Here is an 18,297-nt window from a genome sequence, read left to right as displayed (position 1 = left end):
TCCACGACAACAAAACCTGTTTGTGAAAACTGGATCATTTTAGGGGAATCTTGTTTATTTGGTAGCTACAAACCAACAGAAAAGGGAGTCCTCCAGTTTGATGAAATACACATTTAGGAATAAAGTTCTATAAAGATGCATCATTTTTAAGAAAGATTTGAACCATTTGATCTTCAGAACATTGTTTAGAATTGAAAAACCAACAAAGTGGAGGCCTCCATTTTTGTAGTTGTTCAGAATTCCAGATTTTCTGATCTAGTGTGTACGGTTTTTCCACAGAAAATGAACAAGCATCTTATCAATAAATGTGACAGTTTTACAGTCCAGTGCCAGTGAGGAGGCGGCATACACAAGTCTGGAAATTCCCTCAGCTTTTGACAGAAGAGTTCACCTTTAAGTGATAAGTCTCTTTGTAGCCAAAGCTTCCATTTATTCTGCACCTTTTTAATCCTTGGCTCAAAGTTGAGATGGCATCTCTCTCACTGATTTTTAGTTCCAGTAATCCCTAAATAGTTAACCTTACTCTTCACTCGTATATCATCAATTGAGGTTATATCAGAACTTTAGAGAGCGAATAGCTCACACTTATTTAGGTTTAAGTACAAACCTGATGCTTTAGAAAACATGTGGATTGCATTAATTGCAGGCTTTATCTGTAGGGCATTCTTTAAAAACAAGGCTGTATCATCAGCCAACTGACTTCAAAGTCTGCTTCTAGCAGCAATAGAGATGCCTTCCAACTGACAGAATTTGACAAAATGACAAAACATTTGAGCAACAACCAGGAAGAGGTAAACTGAGACAGGGCAGCCCTGTCTTAGCCCTCTTTCCAAACAAAATCTCTGAGTTGTGCCATTACTCAGTTTTACCGAGCTATTGGCGCCAGCATAGAATGTTTTCATCACACTGCAAAAGTATGGCCCAAAACCAAAGCTGTTAAGAGCAGAAAACATAAAGGAGTGTTCAACTGTATCAAAGGCTTCGTGAAAGTCTCCAACTAAAATGAAACTGTCATCCCTAATAAGGTCAGCATCGTCTATGAGGTCTAAAACTAGCCTCATGTTATTGAAAATATGCCTGTTACTCATAAACCCAGACTGATTCTCATCAATAAGAGAGTTAAGAGCATTTTTACATCTTTTAGCAAAAACAAGAGCAAGAACTTTAGAGTCATTGTTCAATAATGAAACTGGTCTCCAGTTATCAATGAAGAGAGGCTCCTTTTTTGGTTTAGGAATTAAAGTCATCCAGCCTTGTGTCATACTTGCTGGAAGAGTCCCTTTACTAATACCTTCAGAAAACTTTGAACAGAAATGGGGCCAAAAGTTCAGCAAAATCTATCTAGAATTCTGAAACAATCCATCAACTCCAGGTGACTTATTACTCTGAAGTTGCATCGTTGCATCTAATACTTGTTGTTGTGTGAGAGGGGTGTCACACATCAACCGCTCTTCCTCCGTTATAGAGTTTGTAAAATCAACACATTAAACAGTCTATCCATTGCATCTTTGTCAGACTTTGTTTTATAAAGAGAGCAAAACTCAGAAATACTGCTCTTACTTTCAGTCACAACTCCATCAATGTTCAGTTGAGACATGGCATTGTACTTAGCATGAGTTTTTTCCACTTTAAAGAAACAGGAAGTCATTTGTTCACCGTGTTCAAGCCACTTCAGTCTGGATCTACCAAAAGCAGCCTCTGCTTTAACCTTCTATATATCATCTAAAGTGTTTAGAAGTTCAATTCATTTTCATTTTTCATCATGTCAGAGATTTTCTGGTGCAATGCTAGCCAAGGACATTATATCTGTGATTACTTTCTCCTCATTTTGGCGTCTACATTTGGCTAACTCACTTCCAGATCTTCTTAAAAATCCACCCATTTCTAATTTAAGGAGTTCCCAATTTTTTCCATCATTTCCTTCCTTCAGAGCATTTAACCAATAAAAGTGAATAATTGTACTAAGTTGATGTTTGACATTGTCATGCCTCAATAAAGAGCTCTTCATCTTCCAATCAGAGAATTGCTTGATGTCAACCATTCCTGGAAGGAGATGTAAATATCTAAGGATGGCTCTATGGTCAGTTAATGGGGGGGTAGGACATTGATTGGAATATTGTCTTTAGAAAGTGATTTAGAGAGCAGCCAGTAATCCAGGCCAGACTGTCTGGAGCCATTTTTATTCCTCCAAGTATTTGGAAACTTCTCTCTCCATACATCACATCAATCATACTTGTCAATGAAAGAGTTGAAGTGAACATTTGGCTGTGAGCATTTAGCTGGAGGCCATCTATCATCACCTCATTCATGAGCACATTAAAATCACCTCCTACAATGAAGTAAGCCTCAGGGAATGTCTGAGTTAGAGCTGCAAGTTTACAGTCTAATGTATGAATAAGTTTATCCTTTTCTGATGTAGAATTATAAGCGTACAAATGAACAATAATCATTGCTTTGCCATTCCAGTCTACTATTAAACAAATCAAATGAGCTTGACTGTCACAGAGTGCATCAATTTTCCAGGAAAACTCCCCTTTAAACAAGATCCCCCAGCAGAATGTTCTGTCCATGTCATCACCACATGTCGTTTCCCACTGATTTTTACACAAGTTTACATCTTTAATAAGTGAGTGTGATTCTTGGAAAAAACCAAATCAGTTTTCAGCTGTTTAACATTAAAATAAAGCTTTACGCTTTACATTATTCCTCAGTCCCCTAGCATTGAGTGAGACAAGTGAAAAAGACATAAAAAAGAAGAAATAAAGCAAAAAGCTTTCTAAGCTTCTAGCTATGTATATTCTGGCACACACACAAAAAGGAAAGGCAGCTCAGCGACACCTATAACCTGATGTTCTAGTTCATTAAATGAGATGTTCCAAAGGGATTTAAGGCAATGGGCTAGCATAGAGTGATATCACTGAAAAAGAGGAAAAAGAAAAGAAAAAAGTTCTGTTTTGCTGCACAATTGTAGAAAATGATTTAAAGTTGTACAGTCAGTCATGGCGCCAGTGAAGTTTGTATCAGTCTGGGAGAATGATGTCACCTCTATGAACGCTCTGGTCCTTTATCAGTGGAACAGTGTGAGAGCCATGTAACGTCCATGTGTGCTGCTGAAAGAGTCTCTGCTGCTCTGACCGTCCTCCTCCTTTCAGGGTGACGCCTGCTGGAGTCCCATGGTTGACACCAGGTCTGAGGAAGTGTAAGTGTGTTTGAATGGATTGATGGAAACAAAGCAGCACATTCAAGCATCTTCAAAGTGTCACATCTCTGAGGTCATCATCAAAGCTTTAATACTGATCACATGATCCATCAATAACTGCAGCTGTGTTGTGTTTGTTCTCTCCATCAGATTCCTGTCAACTCACAGTCGACACAAACACAGTAAACAGAGAACTCAGACTGTCTGACAACAACAGGAAGGTGACACATGTGGGGGGGGATCAGAGGTATCCTGATCATCCAGACAGGTTTGACTGGTTTTATCAGCTGCTGTGTAGAACTGGTCTGACTGGTCGCTGTTACTGGGAGGTGGAGTGGAGAGGAGGGGTTGATATATCAGTGAGTTACAGAGGAATCAGAAGGAAAGGAGACAGTAAAGACTGTGTGTTTGGATGTAATGATCAGTCCTGGAGTCTGTTCTGCTCTGATGTTGGTTACTCTGTCATTCACAATAACAGACAAACATCCATCAGTTCCTCCTCAGTCTCTCACAGAGTTTCAGTTTATGTGGACGTTCCTGCTGGAACTCTGTCCTTCTACAGAGTCTCCTCTGACTCTCTGATCCTCCTCCACACCTTCAACACCACATTCACTGAACCTCTCTGTCCTGGATTTGGGGTCTACAGGTCCAGTTCTGGTTCCTCAGTGTCTCTGTGCTGAGTCTCGTCTCCAGAGTCTCCTCCTGGTACAGAAACAGTGTTGAACAGATGGTTGAGTCTCTCCATGACTCTGTCCCTCACAAACATGTTTTCACATTCATGGATTAAATGTGTTTCTTTGTCAAATCCTTCTAAATGATTCCTTGTAAACTTGTTCCTCTTCAAAGATGAAGTTGTGATTCTTCCAGGAGCCAAATGTGGTGTTTGCGTCTTTTTCCAGTCAAATGTTGAGAGTGAAAATCAGGATGTGGTGTTCCTCTGACGCTCACTGGAACTAAAAGCATTTGAGCTGCACAAAGTGTGAAATGAGAGAGGAAGCAGTGAATCTCCAAACTGCTGACAGACTTTCACACATTATTGTCCAGTGAAAATCAGCTTTTTGTGCAGCCACACTTGATCCTGATGTGAGTCTTTAAGTCCTGTTCTAGTGATGAAATGAGAACTTCCTTCATCTGTGTCACTCTTTCCAAAGTATTCTGTGCTCTTCTGTCATTTATGTCTTATTGATAGATCCATTTTCATTTTTACAATAAATAAGTGCTTCAATGTTTTTTCATCAGTTTTTTTTTATCAGATTCTGAATTTCTGGTTCCATCAACAAATTCTATCAGATTGTATTTTTCCATCAAAAGCTCCCATAACCCTAGCTATCTGTGGATCAAAATGTTTTCAGCATCGATATGATTCCAGTAGAATTTAAACCCCACCAGGACTATCCAGATTACATTGAACTCTGTAAATTCTACATTTTTAGCCTGTTTCATTCTATAAATGTTGTGTTTGGCCGTTAAAGGAGCTTTTCCTCACATTGTGCTGTATTTGAACCCTTCCATGCTCTAAATTCTTTGAACAGATCTTGTGCTGTAATCAATGTCTAACTTAGTTTTTATTTTCATTGCAGTGGTTGATTTTTCCTGAACAAGATCAATGATTTTAATACGTCTTTCTCCACTTTTATTTGCTCTGCCTGTGGCTTTTAAACTATCTAACTTTCTTTTTTATTCAATAAATGACTAATAACACACTTTGATCTTCATGTTTGTTTGCTTATTTGTTGATCAGTGGAATTTAATTTTCCATGTTGAATAATCAACGTTTATCCTCTTCCACGGCAGAAATTGAAAACAGAAAAAAGATCTTTAGTAAAGCAGTAAAACTGATGCTTTTATTTTGATCTTTTTGTCTCCATTTTTAATTCTATTTCATTAAATTTATCCCTAAAAGCAGATATAAAGAAGTCCAAAGACTAGAAGAAAAAACTCCATATTTTAGTGGTGAAAAGACTCAGAAACCAAACTTGTAAATAAATGATCTTCTCTGTTTTAATTTCTCTGTTCTTATGATCACAGTCAGTGAGCGAGTAAAAACATGAACAATCTAAAGTTGTGAACTTGAACTTCTTTCAAAGTGATTTTTCTGTGAACAATCCAAATAAACCCTCCTGTTGTCTTCATTCACCACAAATATTGTTTCCTGATCTGAAAAAGACAAAAATTCAGCAAAAAAAATGCAAAAATTCAGCAAAAAAAATTCACAAATTTCTGAAAATGTGTAAAAATCTTCAGGAAGAAAATTCCAATAATTCCTTAAAAGTTTTATTTAAAAACAAAACAAAATCCCCCAAATTTGGCAAGAAAATTCTTGTAAATAATTTACAAAAATGAGTAAAAATCTTTAAAAAAAAACCCTAAAAATATCTAAAGTGATTCCATATTAATCAGTAAACTTCTGATATTTTCTTTAAGAACATTCACATAAAAATCAACCAAAATCCAGAGAATTTTACTGGATTTTGGTTGATTTTTATGTGAATGTTCTTTAGAAACATTTTGAACTTTTCTCTTTTTCCACCAGAAATGTTCAAAATGTGGACATCAGAAGTTTCTCCGTGTAAATCTCTATTTTTCTCCACATTTTAAACTTCAAACGGGTCAATCTGAGCCTCAGGACGACACGAGGGTCAAAGCAGCTCTGAGGGAGCGTTTGTAGACGTCACAAGTTGTGCTGCTCAGAGCTTTTCTTTTTCTTTTCCTGCATTTTGTCCAAAGTGTGGCTGCAGGAGCTCTGCTTCACTTCAACCTTCATGTCTTTAAAATGAGCCCAGCTAGCTCTGTGTTTGTGCACTGGGACATGCTAGCATTTCCTCAGGTTAGCAGCTGCACGTGGAGCTTAGTGCTTGTTTTTGCTCCATGAATGGAAGGAGGAAATGCTTGCTGTTTTGAAAGCGTGTTCCAGCATGTGTGACATGTATGTTTGCTTCATCTCAGCCACTTTATCAACAGTCCACAGTGAATGTTAACACAGACAAACACAAGGATTCTGTTTGTTTTGCTGCTGTTGAAGGTTGGACATGCAGGAACAGCTGCAGCTATTAAAGCCTCCATCACAACTACGCCCCCTGCTGTCTGATCCTCTTCTCTCCAACAGAGCGACCAGGGTTAGTGGAGAGGAGCTCCACATCCAGCAGACACCACACCTGTGGCTTCCACATCATTTCTACATCAGAAATGATGGAAGAAAATCCATCACAGGATGATTTTTCCTCATGAAATATTCCTGAAATATTGTGTTTTCAGGAACAGCTGATTTCAGAGATTTCTGATCCAAACTGAGATGTTTTTATTTCATTATTTGGTCAAAAACTGTCAAGTTTGAACTTTGACTAAATGTCAGATATTTCAACAAATCATTGTTCTTGGAACAATCTGTGTCTGCTGACCTACACAAACATGAAGCTTGTAAGGTTCAGCAGTACATGTTTAACGTGCACACACAGCTGTGGGAATGACAATGCATTTAGGGGAAGCTGGACTAGTTTAGAAGGTTCTGACTCCTCTGTCTGATCACTGTGAATAAAAACAGGTGAAGGACGCCCAGACTGTTCATCATTGTTCATCAACTCATCATGACTCAGTCCTTTCTCTACATCACTGTCTCCTGAAACTGAGCCTGATCCTGAGTCAGGTTCTGTTCAGTCCACATTCATCTTCTTTATTCTTTATCTGAGTCAATTCTTCCTGAAGAACAGCACTGATCTCAGGTTTCTCCTCTGTGTTCTTAGCTCTGGCTAATGACTGAATTCCTGCTACACTGACCAGTGGAGACGCATCAGATTTCATTTTAGCTGGGGATGCATCACAGTTAGATTTAGATTGGCTTTTAGGAGGATTCTGATCAATATTTATGCTCCAAATGCAGATGAACCCCAGTTTTTTCCAGAACTTATTTCTTACTATTGCTTCTTTACCTGGAGCTTGTTTTATGACAGGCGACTTTAATTTCACTTTAGATCCACGTAAAGACAAAAGTACAGGAATGGACCAATCACATTTGAGAAGCAGAGAAGTCATTCATAATTTCATCAAAGAAATGAATCTAGTTGATGTTTGGCGAATGGAAAAAACACTCATGTTCCTCCAGTACACAGCAGTCATATTCCTGCATAGATTTCTTTCTGCTTTCAGCACTACTAAGATGTCAAATAAAGAATGTTTCCTACGATGCCGTCCTCCTGTCAGACCACGCTCCAACCTCTTTAGTCTGTTATGATCCCAGATTGACCAGTGATCTTCCTAAATGCAGATTTAACTAAAGGGATGGCAGATACTGGCTTTGTCACTTTCCTGGAGGAACAAATAAAATACTATTTTGAAACAAATACAACCCAAACCTCAGGGAGTATCAGATGGGAAGCATTTAAGGCTTTTATTCAGGACAAATAATTAACATTACGAGTTCTAAAGCCAAAGAAACCTACAGGAAAACAAAATCATTAGAAAGAAAGATTAGAAGAAGAATATGATCAGTTAGGGTCTAAAGAGACTCACCAAGAATTAGTTCAGCTTAAAACACAGTACAATGAAATATCTGCTACAAAAGCTTTATCAAGTTTATTGTGACTGAAGCAGACATTCTACGATCACGGTAAAAACCTGGCAGAGTGCTGGCATGGTGCATCAAACAGTTACAGAATGAAAGACTCATAAGCTCACTACAAAGGATCATGGAAATATTGTGGACCCAGTGGAAATCAATGACATTTTATGAAAAGCTTTATAGCTCAGAAACTGACCCAAACACAACTGAACTGAATCATTTCTTAGACAAAATTCAAATCCCCAGGATAGCAGACGTAATGAAAGGAGAAGTGGAGAAAGATGTAACTTTAGTGGAATGATCTGTAGCCATTGATGACATCAAAGGAGGAAAAACCCTGGACCAGATGGGATACCATAGAGGTTTATAAGAAGTTCACACATAGATTGTTAACACCACTGTTAGAAAGGTTGAAGGAATCTTTTCACAATGGAATCCTCCCAACATCCTTAAGAGGAGCTCTGATCACGCTGCTGCCAAAACCAGGCAAAGCAAATAACAAGTGTAAAACTTTAGGCCAGTCAGTCTATTAAATGTGGATTTAAAACTTCTGAGTAAAATAATAGCCAGGAGACTGGAGAATATAATGCCAGACATTACTGACAAAGATCCAAATGGCTTCGTACGAGGTAGGCAAGGCTTCCATAATGTTAATATGACATGAGGACAAAGGAGCAGCAGATCCAGCATTACTGTCACTAGACGTGGAAAAAGCATTGGACAGAGTTGAATGGTCCTATTTATCTGAAATCCTTCAACGTTTTGGAGAAAATCTTAATAAATGAATAAAACTACTTTATACAGAAAAATACGCTGAAATTATGACCAGTCCTAATATATCCAAAAGCATTAAGATACAAAGAGGATGTAGACAGGGAGAGCCCTGATCCCCTCTGCTATTTATTATGGCTATAGAACCACTGGCAACAGCAGTAAGAACACCCAGACAGAACTGGTAGATCAACTGGACCACAGGAATGAGGATGATGTCATAATATTTCTGAAAACGAAGGAAAAATCTATTCCTGAATGATTAGAACTCATTCATGTATTTGGAGAATTTTCAGGAAACAAATGAAACAGATCCAAATCACCAATAATGCTTCTAAACCCGTTAGAAAGTAAATGCCCCCTAAAACTGCCCCTCAGTGTAACATCGTAGATTGTTTTACATACCTGGGCATCCAAATTGTCCCACAACTTAAATATATTGCTGCCAATAATGATGAACTATTAATTCCAGAAATCTCAAAGTCTCTGGACAGGTGGCCGCCCATACCAATGTCACTGATAGGGAAAATAAACGTCCTTACAATGAACATATTGCCTCAATTGTTGTATTTGCTTCTAAATATTCCACTTCCCCTCCAAGTAACCTGTTCACTCAGCTTCAAAAATTGTTAGATTTTTATGGAATAACAGACGTCCTCGGACACGACTCTCGCGATTGTTCTGACCTTTTGATAGAGGGGGACTCAGCTGTCCCAGTCCACTGTGGTATTACTGGGCAGCACAGCTCAGAACACTGATGTTTTACTTCATGGAAAGAGATGCTCCTCTATGGAAAGAGTTAGAGGAACTCCAGCTAAGCCTGTCCCCCCCAGTATACCTTTATTCAGCAAGCACTAGAATCCTTAAAAAGAATACAAAAACCCTGTAGTAAAAATATGATTACAGTGGCATCAAGTTCAACAATATCTGGGAGAAACGTCCTCTCTCTCCGTCTGCAGCCCAACATGGAGAAATGACTCCTTCCCTCCAGGAAAATAGACGGGGGGTTTAAATGTTGGGCTACCAGAGGACTGAGACAAATAGGAGGTCTTTACAATACACAAAAGGTGCTGATGACATTTGTAGAAACAGTTGATAAATTCAGTATACCCCGTAATCACTTTTAAATCCCTACAGTTGAGAAATTTCATCAGAAGGCACCAGAATCAAACGTTACACATCCCTGAAATGTCTGCCATAGAAAAACTAATGAATATCAACTGTTTAAGGAGGGGTTTGATCTCCAAAATGTATAGATGCCTGGTAGATGGAAGTACAGAAACATGTGTGGAACGTCTGGAGGCATGGAGGGAGGACCTACAGGAGGACATCTGAATGGAAAAGTGGGAGGAGGCATGAACTGAAGCACAGCTGAGAACTACTGACACTCTAAGGATACTGCAGTATGATTGGTTGATGTGAACGTATATAACTCCTGAAAAACTGAACAGATATAATAACACTATACCTGATACCTGTGTTAAGTGTGACAAAGGAAAAGGTAGACTTTTTCATTGTATTTGGCAATGTATGGAAATAGAAAACTTCTGGCCAGAAGTGAAACATTGTATTCAGAATATCTTACAGATTCAAGGACCTTTAGTCCCACAGCTATTCATATTAGGCTTATATCCAGATAATATGAAGTTAAAAAGCATCAACAAATACTTGTAGATTGATGTAAACTAATGGCAAAGCGAGTAAAGGCCCTTTGATGGAAAACCATGAGAAGAGGAGTGAGCAGGTGGCTGTCTGAGCGATCTTCAACTCTACCCTTAGAGAAAATGACAGACAAGAAAACACCAACAGCATCATTTCATCAGATATGGGAGCCCTTCATGAACTAGGTTTCAAGAACAGATGTGTCATGATGGAAGAACCAGGGGACATGGAAACAAAGGCCCTCTGCAGGAATTCATGAATCAGGTAGAAATGTATGTGGGGGGGTTGATTTTCCCGTTTTCCAATCTGGTGAAGTGACATGGACTATTACTCATTAACTGGATCCACAACCAAGAACCTGAGTAATCTGGGGGGGGGGGGTGTTAAATTAGTTTAATTCGTTTAATAAGAGTAATTGCTTTGTTCAGATGTTATCTTTGTTATGTTGTGAAAATAATAAAAAGAATGTTGGTAAAAACAAAAAGATTGTGTTTTATGAGAATTATTTATTGATTTCACATTTGAAAAATGAGTCTGGCCTGATTTGGACTGATGACAACCCATGACTAAATTCTTTCAGTCAACAGCAGGCATTCAGCACACACACACACACAGAAAGAAAACACAATGAAGACAAACAGCAGCTCAGAGCATCACTGTCAGCTGATCTGAACTCTGATGTGTCAGTTTCAATCTTTGATCAGACCAACTTTAATACGACTTTTAGAGAAATTCTAAAAAGGTTTTACACAATACTTCAACAGGAGTTCCCTCTAATTTAAGGTGGGGTTTCAGTGTGGTGGATCTGGTACCAAATTCTACGTATTGAATCAAAGGTTTGAGCATAACCGAGCTCAGGGACTAAACTCCCCAGAGGCTTAAACCCCGCCCAACCAAAGGCCAGACGCTGGTCCCGCCTTCCACAGACAAACACTGAAGTTTGCCCAGAACCTCGTTCTAGAAGGTGGAAGGACCTACAGGCTGTCCCCTAAAGTCAAGTCCCCCACCTTAAAAAGGTGAGCCAGGTATTTTAGCCATGAGAGTGAAAATCAGGATGTGGTGTTCCTCTGACGCTCACTGGAACTAAAAGCATTTGAGCTGCACAAAGTGTGAAATGAGAGAGGAAGCAGTGAATCTCCAAACTGCTGACAGACTTTCACACATTATTGTCCAGTGAAAATCAGCTTTTTGTGCAGCCACACTTGATCCTGATGTGAGTCTTTAAGTCCTGTTCTAGTGATGAAATGAGAACTAAAAATCCTTCATTACAAACACACATTATATCATCTGTTTGTTTTTCATCTGCTTTATTCTACTCAACATTTAACAGGATTATAAAAATACATTTAAAGTCTGTCAGGAATCATACAGGTATGAGATCCATGAATCAGCCGTAAGAATGGGGCTCTGGCAGAGTGACAGAAAATAAGGGAACACAGTATGAGATTAGAACCTGTGATTTATCATCAAATAATGCTAGAACCTGATGAATGTGTGTGAACTACCCTAATGCCTGTTTTTTATCTTCTTTAAATGTTGAAACAGTGTAAAAATCAGAAAGAGTGCCTCACTGTAAAGTGATGAGATGATTATTTTAAATACTTGTCTTTTATAATCCTGGTTTAGCAGCAACTGAGTCACAGCAGAGTCTAATTGCAACAAAGAGCATTGTTTGATTGTGTTTTGAAGTGACCACATGGGGGCAGCATCTCTCTGTGAGCAGTGAGGGCTTTGGTTACCAGAGGAGATTAATGGGGTTAAGGTTTTTATTACTATGAAAATGGGAATGCTTTGAAGGTTTTGATCTCTATGAAATGGAGATGTTTACAGAAGAGTTTGATCACCATGGAAACCAAGAGATTACTAACTTGGTCATGGAGCAAGTAGTCTGGAACTAAGATAAACTTGAATTAAATGCTCACAGTAAAGGTTCATTAGCTCTGGATAGATTTTGGGGGATTTCTTGTCAGTCTGTGTGCGTTGTGCAGAAATGTACAGTGTGGGTGTTAGTGAGAGTTAGACGCTGACATCAGCTTCTCCTGTTTCTCCACCTGAAGCCTGTGCTGGGCTGCAGATGAACCAAATACATGAATAGACCGGATGAAAGGGCTGAACAGGATAAACGGCTGGTTTTGGTTCATCCGGACCACGCGGGGGGGCATGAAGGCGGTGGATGGGGGAAGTGCACAAGTGAGGAGGGGGGAGGATGTATGCTGTCATCATGTATGTAAATTAAAGTGTGATGTCATCACGTATGTAAATTAAATATGATGTCACCGTATATGCAAATTCTGAAGAGAAGCAGTGACGTCATAAAATGCACCTGTTGGAATATATTTGTTGGGAGTTGTTGTGGGGGAGTCACTTGATGCAAACCAGACAACAGTTCTGAGCATGAGGGATTTTACCACAGAACTTTGGACGGGTGATTCAACATGATCTGCAAAGAATATGTGTTCTACTGGGATTATGGACTGAAGGACTGCTCTGACTGCTGTTTGAGGATTCTAAAAATAACACTGACTGAAGGGACATTACTGAACTCTATCATTTCCAAAGGAACGACACCAGAGAGGATTATAACAAAGTTTTTATTGGCCCAAACAACAAAAAAGGACACAAGCAGATCTAAATCTGGACTGAACTCTCTCTGCTTCCCCCTGGAGGCTCAGAGGCTCGTCGTTCTTCAGGTGATCAGCCGGATGTGGACACACCGTCTGCTACATCACAACAGTAAAGGTTCTGTAAGGTTACCTAGTCAGTCCACATTTATTCTATTCAACATTCTGAAAGTTTTTACAGAAAGGTTTGTTCATATATCATTTACAGTCTGATTTATGACACTTTTTTAAACTAAAAACAGACTGAAATGCACAAAATGAGACATAAAATGGAACAGAAAAACCTTAAACAGATGCAAAATGTCCAAAATGATACAAAAAATGATCTAAATGAGACACAAAATGTCCACAATGGAACAAAAAATGATCTAAATGAGACACAAAATGTCCACAATGGAACTAAAAACTTTAAAAGCACGAAAAATGAGGAGTTAAAAACAATCCTAAAGACAAAATGTGACCAAGGTTAGAGACAAAATGATGAAAATGAGCCTCAATGAGACACAAAATGAGCAAATTCAACAAAAACAGCTGGTGGTCTCTGGAGGATGGTGTCCCATATGTGAGAGGATGTAATCCCCTCGTCCCGGTTCATGGTGCAGCCCCCCCCCCCCACTTCCTGATCTCGATGGCTTCCTTGATCCATAGTTTCAGTTTATTTGTCTCTGAGGCTATAATCCTCCCCCGTCCCAGTCCATAAAGTGGTTTTGTCTCCTGCAGTGATCTGTGATGGCTGATTTCTTATTTTCTTGTTCGGCTTTTTCTTGTTGTGCTCTTGTGAAACGTCCAGTTGTTTCCTTTTGACATTCTGTTTGGTGTTCCTTTCTTCTTGTTTGGAATGACCTGCCTGTTTCACCAATGTATGTGTTGTTACATGATTTACACGGTATTTCACAGATGATGTTACATTTATTGTCCGGTTCTATTCTGTCTTTGGGATGAACTAACAGCTGCTGGAGTTTTCTGTGTGGTTTTACTGCTGTGTTGATGTTAAGTCTCCTCATAATGCAGCCCGATCTCACGAGGATTCGTGAAACTGTCACGTAAGTTTTAGTTTCGGTTTCGTGCGCACCAACACGATTTCGTCATGTTTTTCGTGCCGCTCACCACGAAATGCGCACCAATGTATTTTAAACGGCGGACTTTTCGTGCCACCCAGAACGTATTTCAAACGAATGTGTGTATTATATTTTAATGTAAAACCATGGCGAATCCAACGCTATATTTTGCATGACATCGTCCCTAACCATAACCCTAACCATAACCATAACCCGGTGGTACACTTACCTTTTTTTTTTTTTTTTTTTTTTTTTTTTTTTTTCCCCAATTTGCATAGGAATTTCAAGAATGTCCGGCGGCCGGCGGCCGCAAACGCGATCACACAAGCAGTATACGCCGATGGACAGCTTAGATCGTCATGAATCCGCTGGTATAAACCACTTTCAGCTGTGATTACCACAGCGGGTTTCGTTGTGAGCAACACGAAAAACATTTCGTGGTGAGCGGCACGAAAAACATGACGAAATCGTGTTGGTGCGCACGAAAAGAAACAAAAAATTTACGTAACAGTTTCACGAATCCCCGTGAGACCGTGTTGCATAATGTGTTGTATTGGTTCTGTTACGGATATATGGAATGGTGATTAAATCCTTATTTTTATTGTCTGTTTTCTGTGTGTGTTTTGATTTTGCTTCCTTTAGTTTTTTCTCTTTGGTTTCTGCTTGTTGTTTTCCTTTGGTTATAGCCCATGTTGGATATTGGCAGTTTGTAAGTGCATTCTTGATGTGTTCTTCCTCCTCCTGTCTGTCTCTATCGTCCGTTATTATGCTGGTCTGTTCGTAGAGTGTTCTGACTTCTGATAATTTGTGTGCTGTGGGATGTTCTGATGTCCAGAGAAGGTTCTGGTCCGTGTGTGTAGGCTTTCTGTAAACTGTTATTTTGATGCTGCCGTCTTGTCTGTGATGTATGTTTATGTCCAAAAATGAAATGGTCCGGTTTATTTCTTCTTCATGTGTGAATTGTATGTTGTCTGTGTCGTCTATATTTTTCAGATGGTCTCTGTCTCACATCATGTAGAGTCACAGCCCTTCCTAATAAAACGTTTTTAAATTACATTTACATATATATCCTATGTTTTTAACAAGCAAAATGGATAATAGAGCCTGTAGAGAGTTACTAAGATGTATAATTTGTCATAAAAAGTCAGATTAGAAACGTCATATCCGGCCTGGGCGCACTCATCTTTCCCCATTGACTCTCGTTATAACTTTGACATGCGCAGTTCGTTCCTCTTCAATACAGCAGACAGCAGACAGCAGACTGACAGCGCCCTGCTGAGCGATCAGAGCTTTACACACCACCGGCCATGGGTGGCAGCAGAGAGCGAGCAGAGAACACAGATGGAGAGGTGCTGGCTTTAATCTCTAAAATGTGAGGATTTACTTTTTGTCATTTAATAATGTAAATATAAATGTTATTTGACACAAGTGGCACTTTAGACTGAAAGCCTGTTGATCTTCATCTGTTCTGAAATCTGAGGAATTCCTGTTTTTCTTTATTTTCATTGTAAATATTTAATGTTAGTTGACAGAAGCACTTTGGGCTCAAAGCCTAAGATAAGATAAGAAGGTTTTATTTGTCACCATGCACAGTTATACAGAGTATAATGCCTCATGGTTTCACTATTTTTATTGCTTTGATCTTAAATCTGCAGATTTGCTGTTTTCTCATTGTCATGTAAGGTTGTTAATGTAAAAGTTAGCTCACAGAAGCACTGTCTGCTTTAAGCCTTATAGTTAGGGGTTTTTAACAAAATGTCCAATGTTTGTTGGTTTCACAGGTATGGATTGTTTTTGTTTATTTGAGTATGTAAACATAAATATGTTGTTGACAGAAGAAGCACTTGGCCTCTTTGAAGCTGGAAAAATGAATTGTTTCTTTTTTACTTTGGAAGTAAAAAATAGATTTACATATTTATACATACTTAATTTGTTTAATTATAGAAAAGGAGATTTTAAGGGTTTGTGTACCAATTACACCTTATCTGGAGCAAATCATATCAAACACTGGGAGATAAATTCACATTCACCAGCTGCTAACATTTACGTGCATTTAATTGTCTGTTTGACTCAGCAGTAGTGCTTAGTGTACCCTCATAGCTCATCAAATGGCTGTGAACATCATTTACATCAATTCTTGTATTCCGCTGTTTGCTGACTGCTATTTGGTTTGGAAAATTAAGTGCACCCCCCCAAGAGAAAATTCACCAGCCGCCACTGGGTGAACTCCAAGGTCAAAGTACATCAGAGTCAGATCCACCATCCATCGTTGTTTGAGCCAAAGTGGACTTCATGGAGACCACCAAGGAGGACACCACTGTTGAAAACAAATCCTGGAAAAGCCAGAATGGAATTTATCAAACTGCATGTTGACAAACCACAAAGCTTCTGGGAGAATGTCCTTTGGACAGACGAGACAACACTGGAACTTTTTGGAAAGACACATCAGCTCTATGTTCAGACACAAAATGAAGCACATGAAGAAAAGAACAGTGTCCCTGCTGTGGAACATGGAGGATCTGTTCTGTTCTGGAGCTATGAAGAAAAGAACAGTGTCCCTGCTGTGGAACATGGAGGATCTGTTCTGTTCTGGAGCTATGAAGAAAAGAACAGTGTCCTGCTGTGGAACATGGAGGATCTGTTCTGTTCTGGAGCTATGAAGAAAAGAACAGTGTCCCTGCTGTGGAACATGGAGGATCTGTTCTGTTCTGGAGCTATGAAGAAAAGAACAGTGTCCCTGCTGTGGAACATGGAGGGATCTGTTCTGTTCTGGAGCTGCTTTGCTGCATCTGGAACAGGGAGTCTGAATCTGTGCAGGAACAATGAAATCTGATGACTATCAAGGTCTTCTAGAGAGAAATGTGCTGCCCAGTGTCAGAAAGCTTGGTCTCAGTCACAGGTCATGGGGTCTGTAACAGGATAATGAGCCAAAACACAGAACTATAAAAATACGGCCAAGAACGGCTCAGAGGAAAACATTGGACTGTTGTGAAGTGTCCTTCTATGAGCCCTGATCTAATCCTATTGAACATCTGTGGAAGGAGCTGAAACATCTGGAGAAGGAACCCTTCAAAGCTGAGACACCTGGAGCATCTGCTGATGAGGAGTGGACCAAAATACCTGCTGAGAGGAGCACAAGTCTCACTGACAGTTACAGGAATGGTTTGATTGCAGTGATCGACTCAAAAAGGTTGAGCAACAAAATACTAAGTTAAGGGGACCATCATTTTAGTCCAGGTCTGTTTCATGAGTTTATTTTTAAAATAATTCTGTTGAACCACAGTTCAAAAGCAGTGTCCTGATTTTCATTGTTTTAATTTCCACAGAATTTTATTTATTATTACTTTTGTCAGATTCAGATTATTTCTGTGACCTTTGTGGGTTTTTTCTTTCATTAAACGAGGGAGTAAAACAATTTAGTCCATGTTAATATGAGCCATGATGAAGCTGCAGCAGCTGCCTGGAACAGCTGAGGACTAATAAGCTCCTCCTCTCTGACCACAGCCTCACTCTGTCCTTTATTTCTACACTCATTCCATTCACATGTTGATGAAGGAGCTGATCAGGAGTCTGTTTGTCTCTGACTTCATCCATCATGTCTGGCTTCAGACTCTCACTTTATTTCATCTTTCTGTCCATCACTGCAGGTTCTCAGTCAATGACATTGATGACAACTAACGGTCAACATTTCAGCTTTTATCTTTAATAATCACAATAATAAAAACACTGAGTCAAATTTAATGTGTCAAAACAGACAGGAAGTTGGCTGACTGACGTGTTTTATCGTGTTTTAAATTTTCTTGATTATAAGTGAGTCGAAATATTATTTAAATGAAGCTAAAGTCTTGAGTTTCAATCAGGGGGACTTCTGCATTAAAGCATAATAATATACTGTACAGTATGCCAGAGATAGATTTAGGATGTCCCAGTATACAATCTGTCAAATGTAGGACGCCAAAATACCCACATGTCCTTCTATATCTGGTTAGATTGTGGAGTAATATAAACCAGTACACTTAACTGGTCACAATCCTCCTGCAGTAGAAAGAAAGTTGAACCACATTGACAGACGACGACTCATTTTACTGAATGCAACGTTCAAATTTAAGATTATTCAGACCAAGTAGTACGACCCAAATGTACTCATACTGCACAGAACAGGAAGTACTTTGGAAGGACAGCTGAGGTACTTAAAGTAAAAAGAAAAAGTGTTAAACTCAGAATGCAGCCTTTGTGTGATGTGCTGTTGTAGTGACTCAGAGTGACCACTGGAGGGCAGAAAGTTCTCTGATTACGACCAACAATCTCAGTTTCTGTCAGTTTAATAACGTCTGTGGTCTCATGTACGGTTTCATGATCAAACTGGATGATGGCAGCATTTCAGTGCTGCAGCAGCTGTGCAATAATGTCAGTGTTACTGTATGGAGAGAG

The 18,297-nt window shown here is 39.2% G+C and overlaps 2 protein-coding genes across 19 annotated transcripts in view; one reads left to right on the top strand and one right to left on the bottom strand.

Annotated features, from left to right (window-relative positions):
• The window catches only part of LOC127531945 (NACHT, LRR and PYD domains-containing protein 12-like), a 172,155-nt gene extending 167,933 nt beyond the window's left edge, over positions 1–4,222 (top strand). For both annotated transcript variants that reach the window (XM_051942484.1, XM_051942483.1), the window contains 2 exons: positions 3,153–3,199; positions 3,350–4,222. In XM_051942484.1, coding sequence (XP_051798444.1) covers positions 3,153–3,199; positions 3,350–3,879 — 577 coding nt within the window. In that variant the 3' untranslated portion in view covers positions 3,880–4,222. The remainder of the gene's footprint in view (positions 1–3,152; positions 3,200–3,349) is intronic.
• The window catches only part of LOC127531987 (gastrula zinc finger protein XlCGF8.2DB-like), a 387,969-nt gene that overhangs the window by 174,097 nt on the left and 195,575 nt on the right, over positions 1–18,297 (bottom strand). The gene's annotated exons all lie outside the window — the stretch shown is intronic.

The sequence above is a fragment of the Acanthochromis polyacanthus genome, chromosome 22 (assembly GCF_021347895.1).
Source record: "Acanthochromis polyacanthus isolate Apoly-LR-REF ecotype Palm Island chromosome 22, KAUST_Apoly_ChrSc, whole genome shotgun sequence".
Lineage (NCBI taxonomy): Eukaryota > Metazoa > Chordata > Actinopteri > Pomacentridae > Acanthochromis > Acanthochromis polyacanthus.
The sequence above is the reverse complement of the archived record's forward strand: the minus strand, read 5'-3'. Positions and strand labels throughout refer to the sequence as shown.